General features: G+C 47.7%; 1 protein-coding gene across 1 annotated transcript in view; it reads right to left on the bottom strand.

Moving 5' to 3' along the window:
- Positions 1 to 20,921, bottom strand: part of MOCOS (molybdenum cofactor sulfurase) — a 60,058-nt gene that overhangs the window by 37,354 nt on the left and 1,783 nt on the right. The window contains exons 2-6 of the mRNA XM_046025089.1: positions 15,285 to 15,374; positions 12,013 to 12,079; positions 9,629 to 10,270; positions 6,761 to 6,837; positions 4,083 to 4,282 (exon numbers count right to left, since the gene is read on the bottom strand). Coding sequence (XP_045881045.1) covers positions 4,083 to 4,282; positions 6,761 to 6,837; positions 9,629 to 10,270; positions 12,013 to 12,079; positions 15,285 to 15,374 — 1,076 coding nt within the window. The remainder of the gene's footprint in view (positions 1 to 4,082; positions 4,283 to 6,760; positions 6,838 to 9,628; positions 10,271 to 12,012; positions 12,080 to 15,284; positions 15,375 to 20,921) is intronic.

Raw genomic sequence — 20,921 nt, 5'->3', positions numbered from 1 at the left:
CCCACTTCACCAAGGCGTTAGTTACTTACAGTAGCCAAGACATGGAAACAATGTAAGTATCTATCAAAGAATGAATGGATAAAGAAACTGTGTGTGTGTGTGTGTGTGTGTATTTCAGTCATAAAAAAAACACAAGGAGGGGCGCCTGGGTGGCTCAGTGGGTTAAAGCCTCTGTCTTCAGCTCAGGTCATGATCCCGGGGTCCTGGGATCAAGCCCCACGTGGGGCTCTCTGCTCAGCAGGGAGCCCGCTTCCCTTCCTCTCTCTCTGCCTGCCTCTCTGCCTACTTGTGATCTCTGTCAAATAAATAAATAAAATCTTTAAAAAAAAAAAAAAAACCACAAGGAAATCCTGTCATTTGTGACAACATGGATGGACCTCAAGGACATGATTTTAAGTGAAGTAAGCTAGACACAGAAAGATAAATACTATATCATATCATTTATATGTGGAACCAAAAAAAAAAAAAAAAATCAAACTCCTAGATATAGAGAACAGACTGGTGGCTGTCAGCGATGGGGGGCAAAATGGGTAAAGGTGATCAAAAGATACAAACTTCTAGTTATAAGATAAATAAGTCTCAGGGATGTAATGTAGAGCATGGTAACTCTAGTTAATGATGCTGTGTTACATGTATTTGAAAGTTGCTAAGAAAGTAAATCTTAACATTTATCACACGAAAAAAATGAGCTATGTGTGGTGATGGATGTTAACTGGACTTAAACGTAGTAATCATTTCGGATTCTACATATATATATCAAATAATTATGTTATACACCTGAAATTAATACAATATTATATGTCAACACTATCTCAATTTAAAAAAAGAAATAATAAGCTAGTTGGTTTGTTTGTTTCAAAGAGCCCACATATTCCAAGGGAGATCCACAAGAATAAAATCCGAATGGCCGGGATGGGGACTGGCTCCTTGGCATCTTCTGCCCCAGGGCTGATCACAGCCCTGGACGACTCTGGCTAAACTCAGGGCAGTCACCTAACTGCATTCAGGAAAACAAACACATCTTGCCCAGCTGGGCAAACCTTTGAAGCTTCTGTCCCTAGGAATCCACAGTGCAGGGTGGCCAGAGGCAGCCAGGAGCCACAGGGCCCCTCCGCAGACACAGCTCACCACACGCCAGCTCGCGATCCTTCCGGGCTGTGCACAGCAAAGGCGCCTCCCACACCGGTGAGACCATGGCCATCTTCACCTGAGCTCTCTCTCCCCTGGACTGTCAGAGTAAGAAAAATCCATTCTCTGGGTTGAACTGAGGGGCCTCAGGAAAACAACTCTGCTCCTTTACCTTGGGCAGACAGCTGAGTGACGTGGGGACCTGCTAATGAAATTCAGGCGTTCCCTGAGCAGAGACCAGGCCACACCACGGGGTCAGGCCAACTCCATCTCCAGAGTCCGGTAGTCTCCATTCAAAGGGCAGCTGCTAGGGAAGCTCCCTCCCCACCGCACCCCAACCCCTGCCAACTGGAATTAGAAATCTCCTGTGCTCACCCCCAACCCCCATACCCCACATTTACAGTCCCGGTTACCACTGCTGCTAAACAAGCCACCGAACGTGGTGGAACAAAATCGTAACCGTTTTTTTGTGCTCGCAGCTATAGTAGGTCAGAAATTTGGAAAGAGCGGAGAAGATGCCTGACTCTCTTCCATGATTTCCCGAGTCTCAGCTGGGAAGACGCCAAGGCTGGGAGTGACGTGCTGTCTGGGAGTTGGAGTCATCTGGAGACTCACTTAATGCGTCGGGTGTGTGTCTGGCATCCCAGCCAGGAGGGCTCACAACAGGATTGCCACCAGAGGGCCTGCGCTTGGCCTCTCCACATGGCTGCCTTCCTCAGAGCACCGCAGCCTCAGGGTAGACCTTCTTGCATGGTAACCTGGGGCCCAAAAGCGGACGTCCCAAGGAATAATGCTGATGTGGCACTGCCTTTTCTGCCACGCAGCGTCCCCTTCTGTGGCCTTCTCCTCCTTATGAGCGAGTCACAAACCCACCCAGATTCAAGAAGAGGAGGCCCCCACCTAGAAGAAGCTGTTTTGGCCACGCTTAACCTTCCCTCCTCACCTCCCATCATGAGGTGGTACCCTCTCACCTTGAGCCCTGGGGGATCCCAGCCAGGTGAAAGGTTTGGTTTCAGCGCCAGGGTGAGCACAGCATCCAGGGAGGGCGAGAGAGCCACCCACCGCAGTGCAGCATGGGAGCCACGCCCCCCATCCCCCCCCCCCACCACCACCGCAGGTGCCCTCACACTCAGTGCTTACTGAGCCCTTGTTTCCTACTGGACTCCGTGCTCAGGCATTCTACAGCGTATCTCATTTTGTCCTCAGAGCAACACTATCCGCAGGGCACCTTGTTAGCCCCGCTTCATGGACACCTGGAGAGTTGACACGAACTTGCCCAAGCTCACAGAGCCAACCAAAGGCCGTCGGAATCGGAACCCACATTCTTAACCACTGAGGAGAGTGACTTCCACACAAAGGAGAATGGAATTAGGAGGCCTGGATATCAAAAACAAGAACCCCAAAGCTTCTTACGGAAAACTGAATTCTCTGAAAAGAATCACAGATTCTTTTGAAATCTCCTGAAAAGAGAGCCCAACCCAGCCATGAAACCATCTGATCTTTCTGAAAGCCATCAAATCCCTGTGGGATTCCCACACAGGGAAGGAGCCCGAGGAAACCAGGCTGGACCTTCCCGAGCCAGGAGCACAGTTGGCCAAGCCTCCGCTGTGGAATCCGCTGGTCACTCGTGGGACACGCTGCCTCTACAAACCCCCAAAGGGAGAAACTCGTCCCGGGTCCAACTCGGGGAATAGGAGTCCTGGTGAAATCAGTGGGACACCTACACAGCTGTCTCCCCCTGCGCCCAACCCAGGGCTTTTCTCTCTTTGAGGCTTCTCTGGCCAAATGCAGTATTCCCTCCCTGCTCTGCCTGCCCCAGTATAGTTCATGGTCACCTGTCTGTCCTCTTTCACACCGCACAGCAAGCACAAGCTTATTCAAGATGCAAGAATGAGATTTAGGTTACCAGTTACCCAGAATAATGTATTTTAGAAAGCAAAACATTTCCTCCAGATGCATTTCCCACCATCCTCCAAAAGCATTTATGAATCGCATCGGGTTGCCAGTGGGGGTCTTACTGAGTGGGGGTCTATGCAGTAAACCTACGCAAGATGAACACCTTCTTCCAAACTTATCTGACCACTGAACCTGCTCTTCACAGAGCTGCTCTGGGAACCCATGGTCTGGGAAGATCCTCGGGCTCCCTAGCCCTACCAGGCTGTGACACCCCACCTGGGGATGATCTACCACAATATCTGAGTGCTTGATACGACTCTGGACATTTTAATGGACTGAGCAGTGACCAGCTTACCCAGCTATGGCAAGGACCCGAGCACTTCCCAACCTCCACTATTTGTCCTGTTTTCATGGGGAAATAGATACAGAGACTACATCTGCACAAACCATTTTATAACCAAACTACTAAATCCTTTGAACTCATAATACACATGAACTATGGCACAAATGGGGCTTTTGTGAGGACGTCGTTCCTACTTGTTGTAAAGAAGGACTTCTGAATTCCGAGCCACATGCAAATACATGGTGGAAGCAAGCCCCCGTTTTGCGTGATGCCATGATCCGGTCTGAAGTGTCACTGGGGCCACCATGCTGAGCGGACATGAAGTGGCCTCAGAAGTACCATTCCGTCTACACAGCTCTTCTGCCTACACTCTTTCAGGGTGTCTTCCCTCACCGGCAAGCTGTTGGCTGTCCCCATCCACTGCGATCAAAGACTCTGCCCCTCTCTCCTCGCACTTGAAGTTGACAATTTCTGGCTGAAAAAAGGAGGGTTGGTAAACTAAACAGCCATGCCTGTTAGAACGGCGTGGAAACGAGCATACGGAGCCTCTAAGGAACGGCGGGGACCCCTCCACCCACGGCTGGGCTGCCCTTCACACAGCTGCTGCAAGCACCCAGGGACCCGCACGGCACCTGCCGTGCTCCAGAAGGTGGCAGAGCGCCAGAGAACGGCGCTCCTGCTGTGAACGATGGTGGGAGGTGATGAGGAGACCCACCTGGGAATAACCGATGATGTTCCCACTGGGGTCGAGCACATTAAAATTGATGACTGGACCCTGCACCTCCGGGCTGCTGAATTCAGAGTCGCTGTAAATCCGCACCACAGGGGCTCCACTGGGGTACCGGAGAGCAGACATGGCCGTGTAGGTGTACTGAGTCAGGGTGAAGGTGTGCTCCTTTATATTCTCCATCCCACCTCAAAAACGATTGGGAAACATTAGAAACATGAACTTCACGTGTAAGTCACTCATTTTATTAATTAATTAATTATTTATTTGAAACAGAGAGTGTGCGCACAAGCAGAGGGAGAGGGAGCAGACTCCCTGCTGAGCCGGCAGCCCCATGCAGGACTCGATCCTCCCATCCCAGGATCATGACCTGAGCCAAAGGCCAATGCTTAACTGACTGAGCCACCCAGGTGCCCCTCACTCACTCATTTTTTTTTTCTTCTTCTTCTTTTTTAAGATTTTATTTATTTATTTGAGAGAAAGACAGTGAGAGAGAACATGAGAGGCAAGAAGGTCAGAGGAAGAAGCAGACTCCCCATGGAGCTGGGAGCCCAATGCGGGACTCAATCCCGGGACTCCGGGATCGTGACCTGAGCTGAAGGCAGTTGCTTAACTAACTGAGCCACCCAGGTGCCCTCACTCACTCATTTTTAAGAAAAAACAAGGTCATTCTAACTACCAAGCTGGAGCTCAGATTAACGATTGTAAATATCGGTAGATAGTGTGTGGGACTCGCCATATTGGTTAATGTGTAGATCTGGGGCCCTGCCTGACACCTGACTGTTGCTGTTCTGTGGAAACTTCCACAAGAATTCTTGTCTTCCTTCTTTTTTCTTTTTTTTAATTTGGACCCTTGGGTTATGTACAATTTTATCTTTATTAGTGTTTTTTTTAATTTTCTTAAAATTTTATTTTTAAGTAATCTCTACACCCAACGTGGGGCTCGAAGTCACAACCTTGAGATCCAGAGTCACACGCTCCACCAACTGAGCCAGTCAGGTCACAATTTCATCTTTAAAAGGATTGTTTCTTTTTACTGTTTCTTTTAATATTGAAATCATTTTAACACCATCCAAATCAATAAGGATACGTGTTACAACATGGATGAAGCTTGAAAACATGTAAAATAAGCCAGACACAAAAGGACAAATACTGTGTCTAGATGTCAAATAGTGCCCAGAACAGGCAAATTCAGAGACAGAGAGGAAAATCGAGATTCCCCGGGACTGGGGGAAGGGGAAAAGGGGAGTTACTCTCGAATGGTACAGTTCAGTTTGCGATGTTGCAGAAGTGCTAGAGACGGTGTCAGGGGTGGATGGCTGCTTAACAATGTAAATGTATTTAATGCCACTGAAATGTATGCTTAAATCGGCTAAAACAGTGCATTTTATGTTACAGGCATTTCATCACATTTTTGTCCAAAGGAGCAAACAAATAGGAATAACTAGGGTTTGCTTTATTGCCCCTGCCCCCATCAGACCTGTAGCTTGCCCCGTGGTCTCTGTTAATATCTTTCCTTGGAAAAGGGCTCATTGCTCAAAGCTTGTCTTCATTATCTCCTCTTTGTCCTGGGTGATGTCCAGTCACCTTCCTGCCTTACCATCAGGGCTACCCCCCTCCCTCCCGTGAATTCTGTCTGCCCCCAGTATTGGGCTCAGGTTGAGAACCTGAAGTCTCTCATTATTGTGACTACCTCATCATTGAGCCACATCCCTGGTTCACCACAACTCCACTTCCATATGGATGGGTTCAAGCAGTAGCACCCAGTTCTAGAAGCTCAGCCTCTGAAGGAGTGTCCAGGAGCACAACAGGATGGTGGATGCCTAGCACATGAGTCAGAGGCTCTCCTAATCCTGTATGCCCTTGTGTCAAGCTCCACATGATGGGACATGGTCTCCGTACGCTTGTCAGCCTACAATGAATGTCCCCACCTGCCCACACTCCCCAAACACTTGCCAGGAAAGAGGACATGCATCACAGCAGAGACAGTGGTTGAGGCTCGGGGTTAGGCACTTTTTTTTAAGATTTATTTACTTATTTGACAGAGAGAGAGAGAGCACACAAGCAGGCGGAGCAGCAGGCAAAGGGAGAAGCAGGCTCCCCACTGAGCAGAGAGCCCTGTGTGGGGCTGGATCCCAGGACCCTGAGATCATGACCTGAGCTGAAGGCAGATGCTTAACCAACTGAGCCATTCACGTGCCCCAGGGTTAGGCATTGTTATGACCTAGGTTGAAATCCCTACTCTCTCAATCACAAGTTTCCTGACCCTGGGGAAGGCATTTAACCTCTTGGAGTATGAGCTCCTCATGGGCAAAGTGGGCTCTTCATATAGCTCCCCCATGGGACAAGAGGGAGGGCCCAGCAAGGGATCAGCTGATTAAGGTCTCAGGACCTGTAACCATTCCCAGCCGAGGGACCAAGGATGGCCTCTCTGAGGCTGTGAAAGTACGCATCTCCTGATTTATAATATCTCTTACTTGTTAAAATGTTCTTTTAACTGGCAAAAAGAAAAAAAAAGGCAGCTCAGTCTCTTGCTCTTGCCTCAGAAGTCATTCCGAAGTTCTTGAGAATGAGCTTCAACTATTCAACTGCCAAGGGTCAGCCACTTGCACAGACCCTCTCTCCTTTCTCTCCCATTCCAGGAGCAAGTGAAAGGCTCCACTGACCTGTGAGGCGCTCTAGGGCATCAAATCCATGTTTTAGTGCTATCACGTCAAGGAACGAGATGGTGCCATCTTCAAACCTGTAACAGTGTTAAGGGAAACAAGGTCAAGCTGTGACCAACATCTCCATGAGCATTTTGTGGTGTGTAACAAGGTTCTGATTTTAGGCTTAGCCATAATCTCTGATACCTTCTCTCTGTTGCCTTATAAACCACTACTCGCTCTCCCCATCAGGACAGAGGGCTTTGCACACTAAGACCCATGGGGCCAGCTCGCTCAGCAGCTTTCTTGGGAGAGGATGGCCCTGGTGAAAAAAGGAGCTAAAAGACAGTCACCACCTTGAGAAATGTTATCCTGCCCCCATGAATACTTGGACAAAACCTCAAGGGCTTTGGGCTCTTGAAATGCTGCCCTTGACCCAGGAGAACACCACTGACAGGGCATCGGTTAAGCGTGATCCAAGTACTACATGTCAATGATCCCAAACTCTATGGAACTACATATCATCTTGGAAACAGTATCATTCGAAATGCTATGGAACCCAAGTATCATTTTTGAAACAGCTGAGTTTACACCTTCAGAGGGAAATGGCATCCCAGGGAGAGGTTGCAGTAAAGACCCCAAGCAGGCAGAGGCAGGCACACTTCCGGCATGGTAAGAACATCAGAGCAGTCGGGAGCAGGTGTGCAGGAGCTGGGAATGAGCTGGGAATGGGCTGGCAAGGTGGAGAGTGGTAGGAGATAAAGTCAGAGGATGTCTACCTTGGGGAGATACCATGTGTCTGAACAGCTCTGAGCAGAGAGCAGGGACAGGATGGGACCCAGGCTCTAACAAGCAGAGTCAGTCCTCAGTCTGCCACAGAATGGGGAAGCTTGGAGACAGGAGGTTTCTTTCAGCAAGCATGGGCATGAAGGATGGTGGGAAACCATAGTCTCTATGAGCCTGGCTGTGAGTTATCAAAGCAAGTCAAAGTTTTCAGTGGAAATATTGTGCTTCATATTTTAATATTCTAGAGATGAGATTTGCTCAAAATATTGTTACTGAGTAACCGGAGGCGCCTGGGTGGCTCAGTGGGTTAAAGCCTCTGCCTTCGGCTCAGGTCATGATCCCAGGGTCCTGGGATCCAGCCCTGAATTGGGCTCTCTGCTTAGCAGGGAGCCTGCTTCCTCCTCTCTCTCTCTCTGCCTGCCTCTCTGCCTACTTGTGATCTCTGTCTTTCAAATAAATAAATAAAATATTTTTTTAAAATATTGTTACTGAAATGTTAATTTCTTTATAAAACAAATTTATTAATAATTAGTAATTATGAATCAAGTATATGAACTGACAATAATGAATCAATTGTGAATTAATAATGAATTAGTTGATAATGAATCAATTACTAATTGATTAATCATTAAATAATCTTTTGTAAGTTAAACATTATTATCCTATAGTGACTTAGGTTACTGATTGATAATAAATAATCATTTATTAATCAATATTAATAGACTCTTGGAGGAAAGGAAGTTTGCTGTTTCCATCAAAGGTTGTATCTCCTTGGGTTTTAAAACGATTCAGAGCATGGTCTGGGTACATGTTCAAAAAACATTTGGGTTTTGAGTATTAAATCTCTGGAGTTCTAGTCCTAAGTTCACAAGAAAAAAATGAGGCTTCTAGTGGTTAAGTAAATATTTTCAGCTTTGTGGGAATCCTGGGGCAGCACCTGCTGAGAAGCAACCCACCCAGTTGAAGGAAAGAGGTCTGACCCTGCCCAGCCCACCCACATGGGGCCCAATCCGAGCTGCCCCACTTCTCCTGGCCTTCAGACACTCCTATTGGCTTGATAAAGTTTGAGTTGTCATTGTGATCTGCCTTTAATTTATATGATGTGTGCCTATCATTCTCTTCTCACTTGGTTATATTACTTGTTATATTCTCACACTTGGATACAAAATGTTTTACATTAGTGTTCCTGTTTCAGAATCCCCCAACACGGAGGAGTCCTAAGTAAAAGAGACACCATAGGCACCTGGGTGGCTCAGCTGGTTAAGCATCTGCCTTCAGCTCAGGTCATGACCTCAGGGTCCTGGGATGGAGCCCCACGTGGAGATCCCTGCTCAGCAGGAAGTCTGCCTCTCCCTCTGCCATTCCCCTTACTTGTGCTCTCTAACTCTCTCTCTGTGTCAAATAAATAAATAAAATCATTAAAAAAAAACTTTCTTTTCTTGAAAAGAAAGAAAAACATGAGGTGCAGGGATCAAGTCACATGCCCGTGTCCCCACAGCTGGCATGCGCTAAAGCCAGGATTTTCCCGCCAGCAATCCAGTTCCGGGGCCTACACACTTGACCAGTGACTCAACTGCAGAGGACACGGCCCTACCTGCAGAACCCTGAGTCTGCCCCTGGGTCTGTGGGAGATCTGACCCACCCTCCCATCCAGGCCCCCCGCCTTCTGAGGCACCTGCAGGGGGACCAGCTCCCCGTCCCTGTCCCATGGTATTCTCCACTGCTGGTCCCAGTGGAACCCTGGATCAGCTGTCATTTTTACCTTCTTACGCCTTCGACCTGATGGGTCCCAGCCATCAACACCTGGGCCATGGCTCCCTACACAACCTTTCCTCCCCCGAGAGCCCATCACCTCTCCCCCCCTGGCAGCCCTTGTCCTCTCATAGCTGTGGGAAAGCCCACAAATGGGGGCCTGGGGCACGCTCCAGCCAAACTCCGCCTCCCAGATCTGAGCCCTGCCACCAGCTTCCATCCCTGTAACCCCCCCACCCCAGATCTCTGACCCCAGGCGCCCAGTCTGGTTCCTCGCACAATCCTATAGGCGACACAGGCCTGACCCCCGCCTTGCTGAGCTCCTGCCAGCAATCCCCAAGGTGAGGTTACCTTTCAGCCACCGAGCGCCGTGAGATGTAGAAGTCTTCCCCTGCGAGGTAAGCAGCGGCTGTGCCCCCTCCAAAGTAGGTCTTCCTCAGCAGAGGAGCCACACGATTATTCACCAGCAGAGCGCCCAGGCCGGTGGGGAATCCAAAGATCTTATAGAAGGAGAGGGGGACAAAGTCGGCCTGGTGAACCGACAGGTCCAACGGGGAGGTGCTCACGTAGGCGGCCGCATCGAGCAGCACGAACCACTTCCCGGGCACGCTCACCGGGCACCTCCGCCCAGCCTTGACCTCTCCTATCCAGGACAGGGGGTATCTGGTTCCAGAAAAGTTACTCTGCGCGGGGTAACAAAAGAGATGTGGAAGCTGGCTGTCGGGGTCACCGGCATCCATGCCCCGAGTCTCCGCCGACCACATGTCTTCTGGCCTGACCGGGACAGAGGTGACGTTCATGGCCGTGGTGACCTTCCTCATGCCCACCACGGAGGTGTGGCTGTCCGTGAGGTAACAGAACCGGCTCCCGCTGCTCTCCGGGCCCGGGGACACCCACGGGAAGGCTTCTGCCACCAGTTTAAGAGCAGCCGTGCTCCCTGCCGTGAAAATGACGCTGTAGTCCTCTGGGGAGGTGTGGAAGTGCGCCAGAATCCTGGAAGAAGCAGAGTGTCATGCCAGCTCCAGGGTCTTACAGATGTCACACGGTCAGAGCAGCTGTATCTCTGCCACACAGAACTTCTCTCTGCCTTCATTTTTAGGGAAAAACCCTAAAAATGAAGGTCGGCTTCATTTTTGAAGGTCGGCTTTGCCGCGATGGCGAAGTGGGGGGGGGGGGGGGCAGAGCCAGCTGCACGAGATAACAAACAGGTTCCAACTGGCAAAAGCAGCTCCACCTCCCAGTCCCCACCCTCCACAGAGAAGAGAAAAGTCCACGGGGCGCCTGGGTGGCGCAGTCACTCCATCCGACTCTTGGTTTCGGCTCAGGTCACGATCTCAGGATCACGAGATCCAACCCAGAGTGGGCCCACCCAGCATCCGGGCTCTGTGCTCAGCAGGGAATCTGCTTGGGATTCTCTCTCTCCCTCTTCCCCTCCCCACGGTGCTCTCTCTTTCTCAAATAAATAAATCTTTAAAAAAAAAAAAAAGATAAAAATCCACAAAACCTTAATCCTGGAAAACACTATTTCGGGGTGCCTGGGTGGCTCAGTGGGTTAAGCCTCTGCCTTCGGCTCAGGTCATGGTCTCAGGGTCCTGGGATTGAGCCCCATATTGGGCTCTCTGCTCAGCAGGGAGCCTGCTTCCCCCTCTCTCTTTCTGCCTGCCTCTCTGCCTACTTGTGATCTCTGTCAAATAAATAATAAAAATCTTTAAAAAACAAAAGAAAAAGAAAACACTCCTTCCTCGGTCTGCTCTCTGGCTCTCTCACCAACTGGCTTCACAGTGCCTTCAATATTGGCAGCCCAGTCTCCCTTGCCAATTGGAAATCACTTGAAATTATAGCAATTCAAGTAACTTTAGGCACCACTTGGAAACTACTTACTAAAAACTATTACATGTGGAAAAATACAAAGAGCTATGTCAAGCTGCACATACTAGTAAAAATTGTGGAGGGCACCTGGGTGGCTCAGTGGGTTAAGCCGCTGCCTTAGGCTCAGGTCATGATCTCAGGGTCCTGGGATCGAGTCCTGCATCGAGCTCTCTGCTCAGCAGGGAGGCTGCCTCCCTCTCTCTCTCTCTGCCTGCCTCTCTGCCTACTTGTGATCTCTCTCTGTCAAATAAATAAATAAAATCTTTAAAAAAAAATTGTGGAGGCGGGGTTGTTGATGAATAATGCCTAATGAAAAGAAAAGCTCAGAGAAAACCTTTTTTCTTCTCTCTGAAAATGAGGCTTAGGGGGCACCTGCATGGCTCAGTGGATTAAAGCCTCTGCCTTTGGCTCAGGTCATGATCCCAGGGTCCTCGGATCGAGCCCTACATCAGGCTCTCTGTTCTGCGGGGAGCCTGCTTCCTCCTCTCTCTCTCTCTCTGCCTGCCTCTGCCTGCTTGTGATCTCTGTTGTCAAATAAATAAATAAATAATTTTAAAAAAATAAAAATAAAATGAAAATGAGGCTTAGGAAACTGGGTCCCTCGTGGTCTCTCTGGCCCCCAGGCACTCTGGCCTCCGCCCAGAGCCACATACAATACCCGAGCACACCTCAGGGCCGCCAGCCTGTGCTTCGGGGCTGCCCGGCTCCCTACAACTCACTCTCACCTTTCTGTCCTCTGCCCCTGATGGTTGTCACTGTGCATGAGACCATTTAGCCGAATGTGATCTTCCTTAGACCAACACGGAACACGCGGACGGTGGGGGGTAGGAAAGAAGTCCCCCCACCTGGGACTGCCTGCCACTCACCTGTAGCGCACGTGCTCCACGGTGTCATGGGTGAGCCTGCTGCTGATATTCTGGCTGTGAGGATTACCTGGCAGATTACAGAGACAAAACCATCAAGTCACTACCTCTGTTTCTTCCCTCCTGTTCCTCCCAAACCCTCTCCTTCCATTTCTCAAAAAGGTAACCCTACAACTACTCTGTAACCCAGCAATACCACATCTCTATACTTTAGGGAAATGAAAACACATGTCCACACAAAGATTCATGCTCAGAAATGTTCATGGGCAGGTTTATTGGTAAAGCCAAATTCTGGGACCAACATGAATACCCTTCAGCTGATGAACAGAGACACAAGATGGGGTATAGCCACACAATGGGAAAGTATTCACAACAGAAAGTAACAATCTACAGGCTATGTCGTGAGTCAGCCACAAAAACGTCCTAAGGGGTCACATAGGGTATGAGTCCATTTATAGGCAATGTCCAGCAAAGGTATAGAAAGAGGTTCAGAAAGTTGTGAATTAGTCATTGCCTGAGACTGAGGGGGCAACAGGGCTGAACTATAGACAGGCATCAGAGATCTTATTGGGGGAATGAAAATGTTCTAAATGATTTATTGTGATAGTAGCATCTTTGGTAAAGTTGCCTAAACCATTAAATTGTACATTTGAAATAGATGAATTTTATGATGGGTGAAATATAATTCCATTCTTTAAACAATTTATTTTTTTAAAGATTTTATTTGTTTATTTATTTGACAGAGAGAGACACAGAGAGAGAGGGAACACAAGCAGGGGAACTGGGAGATGGAGAAGCAGGCTTCCTGCAGAGCAGGGAGCCCGATGCAGGGCTTGATCCCAAGACCATGGGATCATGACCTGAGCCGAAGGCAGACGCTTAACGACTAACTCACCCAGGTGCCCTAAACAACCTTTTAAATAAATAAACCAATCCCCTAGATCGAGATGGGACCCAGGAAGAACACTGGAGCTGGAAGTCATCTCACAGGCAACCAGGCCAATGTAAGAACCTTTTCTGCAGGCTCCCTGGCAGGTGGTTCTGATCATTCCAGGGAATCGAGTAGAACAACCTCTGGAGGCTGTCCTCTCCCCCAACCATGAGACAGAGCCATGAACTCCACTTAATCTAAATCCCCATCTGCTGCCCTGGGTTCACACCCCTGCTGCTCTGCAGAAACACATCTAATTCCCTCAAGTATGTGAAGGGGGCCATCACATCTCCCCTTAGCCCATTCTCAAGGCTAAGTCCTCTCCTAATTTCACTTGTCAATTTCCAGTTTTCTCCTCTCCTCAGAGTCCACATGAGTGTGTCCTAAAGTATCACCACCTCCCTCAGAACACGGCCCCCAGACAAGGATACAGATCTCCCAAGGGGCGAGACGTGCATGCATCCAGCACAAGCGTTTCTTGGGAGCAGGACCACAGGCACGCCATATCGTAGTCTTGACCTTCTTTGTTTTAGGGTTTGTTTCTTTTCTCGTACCATGCCATCTGGTCGTCCTAGATCTCTGGCCACCAAAGCTATCAATGATCCTCTTCCATATGCACTAGTAACCAGCGTACTAGTAACTGGTAACCAGACTTGGTACTTACCCTCACTGCCCTCAAAGCGCTGGTTTTTAGCTCCACACCATCAGCACAACCTACAGTCTAGATGCTGTCCCCTCTCTGCACCAATCCCAGTTACCACTCTTGCAAAGGTTCAAGACTTGTGGATCTCTTCACAAATCATGGATCAAGATTGAGATAGGGTCCCTCACTGGCATCTCTCCTAGAAACTACTCCCCAGATTTAAAGATCTGCTGGCTGTCCAGAATCTTAGTGCAGCACGAGAGGAGGGTCCTGAACTGAGGGGGTCTGGTGCTTTGGAGCCCGGTGCCTGGAGACCCCGATCCCCCAGCTCGGGCGAGTCCTGACTGCGTGGCCCCAGGTAAGCCACCTACCCTAGCCGGGACCCACTTTCCTCACCTCTAAAACAAGAGCGAGGACAGAACCTGTAGGTTAGCTTGTTTGCTAGCCGCACCGGTACCCTCTTTTGCGGGAGGTTGGGGGGGGTGGGGGGCGTATAATGGATGGAGGAGGAGGGTGAAGCTCAAAGGTATGGAGCAGTGGCTGAAGAGTGCGTGTTAGGGACACCAGGGCACTCGCCGCTCTCCCCGCTGCTGCATCTGCTTCTGCTGCCTTTAGTTCAGGCTCCCTTGCCAGGCTTACCTCCTCCTCCTCACGTGCTATCCACACTGACTGCCCACGCTTTCTAGAATGAACATCAAACTCCGCAGAGCTCCTTCCAAGCCCCTCCCTACCACTCCTTTCAGACCTCCTCCACTCCCCGCCCCTCCTCTGTGCTCAGGGGCGGGGCTAATTCCGGGAACCGCTGGGGTTCGTGCACTTACCTCTGCCTGGAACCCGGTCTGCTCCTCCTTCCCGCCTGACTCCTTGCTCATCCTCCAGGACTCCCCCCACTCCGAAGGCAGCTTTTTCTGACCCTCACACTGCCAACACTGCAGCCACACACCCCCATGGGATCGCACGCCCCTGGTCCACAGCCCTTCACACAGCTGGCCATTCACATTTACTGGGAGCTCACTTGATTAGGATCCCGCGTGGACTAGGTCACAGCCCACAACGGCAGGGGCTGTGCTTCCTTGGTGTCCGAGATAGCACCGTGCCCCGCACAGCAAAGTGGCCCAACACACACTTATGGAGTGAAAGAATGGGGGCACCTGGGTGGGGCAGTCAGTTAAGCCCCGACTCTTGATTTGGCTTAGGTCCTATCTCTCAGGGTCCTGAGATCCAGCCCTAAACCTGGCTCTGCACTTAGTCTGCTTGAGGCTCTCTCTCTCCCTTACCCTCTGCCCCTCCCCGCTGTTTATGCTCTCTCTCTCTCTCTCAAATACATAAATAAACCTTAAGAAAAAAAAAAAAGAGTGCATGTCCTTCCCGCCACTCTACATTCTGTACTGTCCTGTCCCACAGGGTCATCCTGCCATAAACACAGCACCTTCTTACCTCTGTGCCCTTCTGACACTGACCCCTCCTTCTGGAAGTAAACTGTGTGTCCCTGAGCTAATTCTTCCTATCCTGGCAGTGCATGTGTTAGAGGGACAGACCCGAGGGCTCGCTGACCCCCCACTCCCATGGGACCCATTCAACTCTGCGTGCTGAGCACAGTTCTGCTCGATTAATCCAACATTTAGTAAGCTGGGATGTATCAGCTGAATGCAGCTGGCTCCCATTCAGCACAAAAATCAGTTTTGGTGTATTGTTCTTTACCATAAACATTTTCCATGAGATCATTCGTGAAGCTTGTGAGCTGACTCTGGGGGAACAGTGTGGCTCCCGCATGGTCAAGGTAGACAGTTCCTGAAAGAAAACACAGAATAAAGCTGTGGTTATTTTTCAGACGTATTCCACTCATTTCACCTAGATCCCGGTCCATGTGAGCTTGAGCAGGGGGGACCCCCAGGCTACTGACTTCTCCCAGCATCTTGACAGAAGCTCCTTAATCCAAGTGGAGGCATGAGCAATGGAAGGTTGCACTTTCCCTATCGAATGACCTTTAGAGGCCGGAGCAAGCGTTCCTGATTAGCCAGCTCTTTTGTGACCCTGGAACAACATCCCACACAGAGGAGGAGCCCAACAGACATTTGTGATTCATGACGGTAAAGCAATTTCACATTATGACTCACTTCCTCCCTGGGATTTCCTTGCCGCTTCTCTGGCAGCCAAGCCCTGATCCTGCTTTCCCACAGTGAACTCTACATCCTTCAACCCTAGAATAGCTCTGAGAGCTTCGGACAGTACTAGGATCATAAAGGATCTTTCTAGCCTCTCTCATAACAGAGACAAGCAAATTTAGATGAGCGTGAGATACCGAGGTTTTCCCGTCAGATGGTGGAAACCAGAAGGTTGGATAACTCACTGTGTGGGCAAGGGCTAGAAAACGGGCCTGCTGGTCCATGGCTGGTAGGAGGCTACACTGATACAACTTCTTTAGGGACAGCAATCTAGCCATATGGGCCATGGTTTAAAAGGCAAACCCACGGGGCAACTGGGTGGAACAGTTGGTTATGTGTCTGACTCTTGGTTTCAGCTCAGGTCATGATCTCAGGGTCCTGGGATCGAGGCCCACATGGGGTTCCAAACTCAGCAGGGAGTCTGCTTAAGATTCTCTCTCCCTCTCCCGCTGCTCCTTCCCCAAGTTCTCTCTCTTTGTCAAATAAATAAATAAATCTTTAAAAACTAAAATAAAATACAAGGCACCTGGGTGGCTCAGTGGGTTAGGCCCCTGCCTTCATCTCAGGTCATGATCTCAGGGTCCTGGCATCAGGCCCCACATCGGGCTCTCTGCTCAGTAGGGAGGCTGCTTCCCCCCTCTCTCTGCCTGCCTCTCTGCCTCCTTGTGATCTCTCCCTCTGTCAATTAAATAGATCCTTAAAAAATTTTTTTTAATAAATAAAATAAAATTTAAAAATAAATAAATAAAATAAAATAAATAAAATGCAAACCCTCTTTGACCTAGCAATCCCCCTGGGGAATTCATCTTATAAATACCCATGGTTTGTGAAATGACCTGCACATGAGGACATTTAGAGCAACAGCGTTGTCTGCAATAGCAGGAGGTTGGAAATGACATAAATATCCATGAACATGTGTTTAAAACAAAGAATTCTTGCACCTCCATCTAGTACTTTATAAGGACTGACGTGGAGCAAACTCTGAGATACACTTTCCAGAACATACAATGTAAATAGATTCATTCCTTCTTTCATTCTCTTAAATGTTTTTTGTTGTTGTTGTTTGCAGAATGGATTTTTTTTTTGGTTCTTTATAACAGCTTTATTGAGATATAATTCCCATACCATAAAATTCACCCTTTAGTGGTATTTTAGCATATTCACAAAATTGTGTGACCATCACCACTATCTAATTTTTACAACATTTCCATTCTTCCCAAAAAGAGAACCCACACCCATTACTAGTCACTCCCCAATACATCCAACCCCAGCCCTTGGCAACCACTAATCAATCTACTTTCTGTCTTTACAGATTTGCTGATTCTGGGCATTTCATATAAATGGAATCATACACTATGTGTCCTTTTAATGTCTGACTTCTTTCACTTAGTGTAATATTGTGACATTTTCATGTCATTCCTTTTTATGACTGAATAGTAGGAGGCACCACATTTTATTTATTCATTCACCCAATGATACACATGTGGTTTGTTCCCATTTTTTTGTCTATTATTAGTGATGCTGCCATGACTATTTACACACAAGTTTTTGTGGAGACATCTGTCTTCTCCCATTTGGCCAGTTGTCCTTTCTTGGTGGTGTCCATTGAAGCATAGAAGTTTTTAATTTTTTAAGAAAGATTTTATTTATTTATTTGACAGAGAGAGACACAGCAAGAGAGAGAACACAAGCAGGGGGAGTGGGAGAGGGAGAAGCAGACTTCCGGCTGAGCAGGGAGCCTGATGGAGGGCTCGATCCCAGGACCCTAAGATCATGAACTTAGCTGAAGGCAGATGCTTAATGACTGAGCCAGCCAGGTGCCCCTAAAAGTTTTTAATTTTGATGAAGTCCAATTCATCTATTCCTGTTGTTACTACTGCTTGTAATTTTAGTGTCATAAGAAACCACCGCCTAATCCAAGGTCCTGATAATTATTGCATATGATTTCTTCTAGAAGTTTTATATTTTTAGCTCTTATATTTAGGACTTTCATTCATTTTCAGTTAATTTTTGAATACAGTGTGAGGTAGGGGTCCAGTTTCATTCTTTTGCGTGTGGATACCAGCTGCCCCAAAACTATTAGTTAAAGAGACTGTTCTTTCCTCTATTGAATAGTCTTGGCCTTCTGTTAAAAAACAGTTGACAGGTGCGCCTGGGTGGGTCCGCGGGTTAAGCCTCTGCATTTGGCTCACGCCATGATCCCAGGTTCCTGGGATCGAGCCCCGCATTGGGCTCCCTGCTCAGCTGGGATCCTGCTTCCCCCTCCCGCCCTGCCTGCCTCTCTGCCTACTTGTAATATCTCTCTCTCTCTCTCTCTCTGTCAAATAAATTAAAAAAAAAAAAAAGCAGTTGACCATAGACATATGGGCTTATTTCTGGACTCATAGTTGTATTCCACTGTTCTATGCATCTGTGCTCATACCAACACCATGCTGTCTCGATTGTTGTAACTTAATATAAAATTTTACATATTTTAGTTTTATGGGAAACGTGAGTCTTTTAACTTTGTTCTTTCCCAAGTTTGCTTTGGCTATTCTGGGTCCCTTCCATTTCTGTATGAAATTTAGGATCAATTTGTCAATTGCTGCAAAAAGATACCTGGGATTTCAGTTGGAACGATATTCTATCTGTAGATCAGTTTAAGACTTTTGCCATCTTCGCAATATTTAGTCCTCAAATTCATGAATACAGGGTGTCTTTCTGATGACTTAGGTCTTCCTTTATGTCTTTCAATGTTGTTTTGTAGTTTTCAGTGTTTAGGTCTTATACTACTTCTGATAAATTTATTCCTATGTATTTTATTCTTTCTGATGCTTTCCTTTATTTCATTTTCTTGCTAGTGTATGGAAATCAGCTTGCTGTTTGTATACTGTGCTTATATCCTGTAACCTTGATGAACTTGCTTTTTAGTTCTAACGGTTTTATATGTGGATTCTTTAGGATTTTCTATATACAAGATTTTATTATCCACAAATAGAGATGGTTCACTTCTTTCTTTCCAATTTGGGCAACTTTAATTTCATTTTCTTACCCAGTTGTCCTGGTTAGAACCACCAGTACAATGCTGAGTAGAAGTTGTGAACCAGATGTCCTTGTTTTATTCCTGATTGTAGCAGTAAAGCTATCAGTCTTTCGCCAGTATGCTGTTAGCTGTGGATTTTTTTTTTAGATAGCCTTTATCAGGTCAATTAAGTTTCCTTTTATTTCCTAGTTTCTTGTATTTTTACATTCTAGAAATGTTTATTGAGTACTACCTGTGTGCCTGGCACACAGAGACATAACAGTAGACCAAAGAGAAGCTAGTACGAGAGTGACAGAGAAAGACCATGAACAAATAAATGTAAACTATGTCAGGTAACAGATGTTACAGCTCAATTGTGTAATAAAAAAAAAACTGTACACACTTATATAAATACAAACAACAACTCAAAACACACACAGGACATAAGGGGCAGGAGCTAACTCAGAGCTGACCAGAGCTGTGGCTAGAAAGAGAGGGGGCTCCCTGGCCATTCTTTTTTTTTTTTTTAACTCTTTTTTTAAAAGATTTTATTTATTTATTTGACAGATAGAGATCACAAGTAGGCAGAGAGGCAGGCAGAGAGAGGGGGAAGCAGGCTCCCTGCCGAGCAGAGAGCCCGATGCGGGACTTGATCCCAGGACCCCGAGATCATGACCTGAGCCAAAGGCAGAGGCTTTAACCCACTGAGCCACACAGGCGCCCCTAGAATAATGTTCTCTTTAACTGAAGATTCAGAAATACAAATGCCCTACTCCAAAAGCAAGGCTTTTGTACCCCTGGGCATCAGGGAGATGCTTATGTGAACACAATTCTTGTGTGAAACCTGAGGGGCCCCCGAGGGAGCACCGCATGCCTTAGCCATGGTCTTCTGCAGGGCCAGGAGGCTTTGGGGAGAAGTCTGCTTTGGCCTTTGGTCCAGTGACTAGTTTTGCAAAACCAGGCAGCTGTGTTAAATTAGCTAGAGATCTGATCTTGGCAGAAGTCAGCTAGCATCGTGGTTAATAGGGAGGAATCCAATTCAGCCAACTTGATTGAATCCTGCTCTATCACCAGCCATTCTGGATCCTGTTCCTTTATCTGCAGGTGGGATGGAGGTTAAAAGAGTTGGTATACAGAGCCCAGTTTAGTGCTTGTCACACAGTAACTCTTCATGAGATTTGGCTATTAACAGAAGAAACAGGCAAATGACCCCCAAACCCACTGGCATTGAGTCTTCAAGAAGGAAATTCCAGGGTCTCTTCCAGTTCTCAGTTCCATGCAGGGTGAATGGCTATCCACTAGCACCCTATGACTTCAAGGACCATCTGAACCGGAGGGCCTGGGTGGCTCAGTGGGTGAAAGCCTCTGCCTTCGGCTCCGGTCATGATCTCAGGGTCCTGGGATCGAGTCCCGCATCGGGCTCTCTGCTCAGCAGGGAGCTTGCTTCCTCCTCTCTCTCTCTGCCTGCCTCTCTGCCTACTTGTGATCTTTATCTGTCAAATAAATAAATAAAAACTAAAAAAAAAAAAAAAAAGAACCATCTGAACCACATCTGAAAATTCAATAGTCTCCCTTCACCAAGACAGAGGAATTCCCATCCAACTGGTTGGGCAAAACATTTCAGCACTTAAAGATTAAGCATGTAATTATCTAGAGCTACTCCTAAACCAGATAAATTCTCAAACCTACACAAAAACTATAAGGGGAAGGAAAACGGGGAAAGGAAGAGGAGGTGAAAGTTATATTATTTTGTTTTGTTTGTTTTTCCCTGCCCCATGAGAGGGAAAAAAAAAAAAAAGTGGATATGTTCCAAGACTCCCAGCTGTGGGAGGGATGGATTTAATCCACAAAAGATCTACTTGAGCTATTAATGTAGAGGAAATGCTGGGAACTTGCACTAGATAGATAGACAGACAGACAGAATACAATACAGTAGATGTTAAAGGGATTCTGAAGGCTGGCCTCGTATCCCGGCTATCACATTTAGATTTTACATTTAAGGGAAAAGGTGCTATTCTCTGAGGGACACAAGTGAAACAAGCAGGGTCCCAGAACATCCCTCTACTTTCCCAGCATAATGTTGAGGGGAGAGGTCAGCCAGTGATGGGTGTGAGGGACCAGAGCTGGAGGGATTAGGGGATTAAGCAGGTGTGGTGCAGAAATAATTATGGA

The sequence above is a fragment of the Meles meles genome, chromosome 12 (genome assembly GCF_922984935.1).
Source record: "Meles meles chromosome 12, mMelMel3.1 paternal haplotype, whole genome shotgun sequence".
Taxonomy (NCBI): domain Eukaryota; kingdom Metazoa; phylum Chordata; class Mammalia; order Carnivora; family Mustelidae; genus Meles; species Meles meles.
This window is presented reverse-complemented; position numbering and strand designations above follow the sequence as displayed.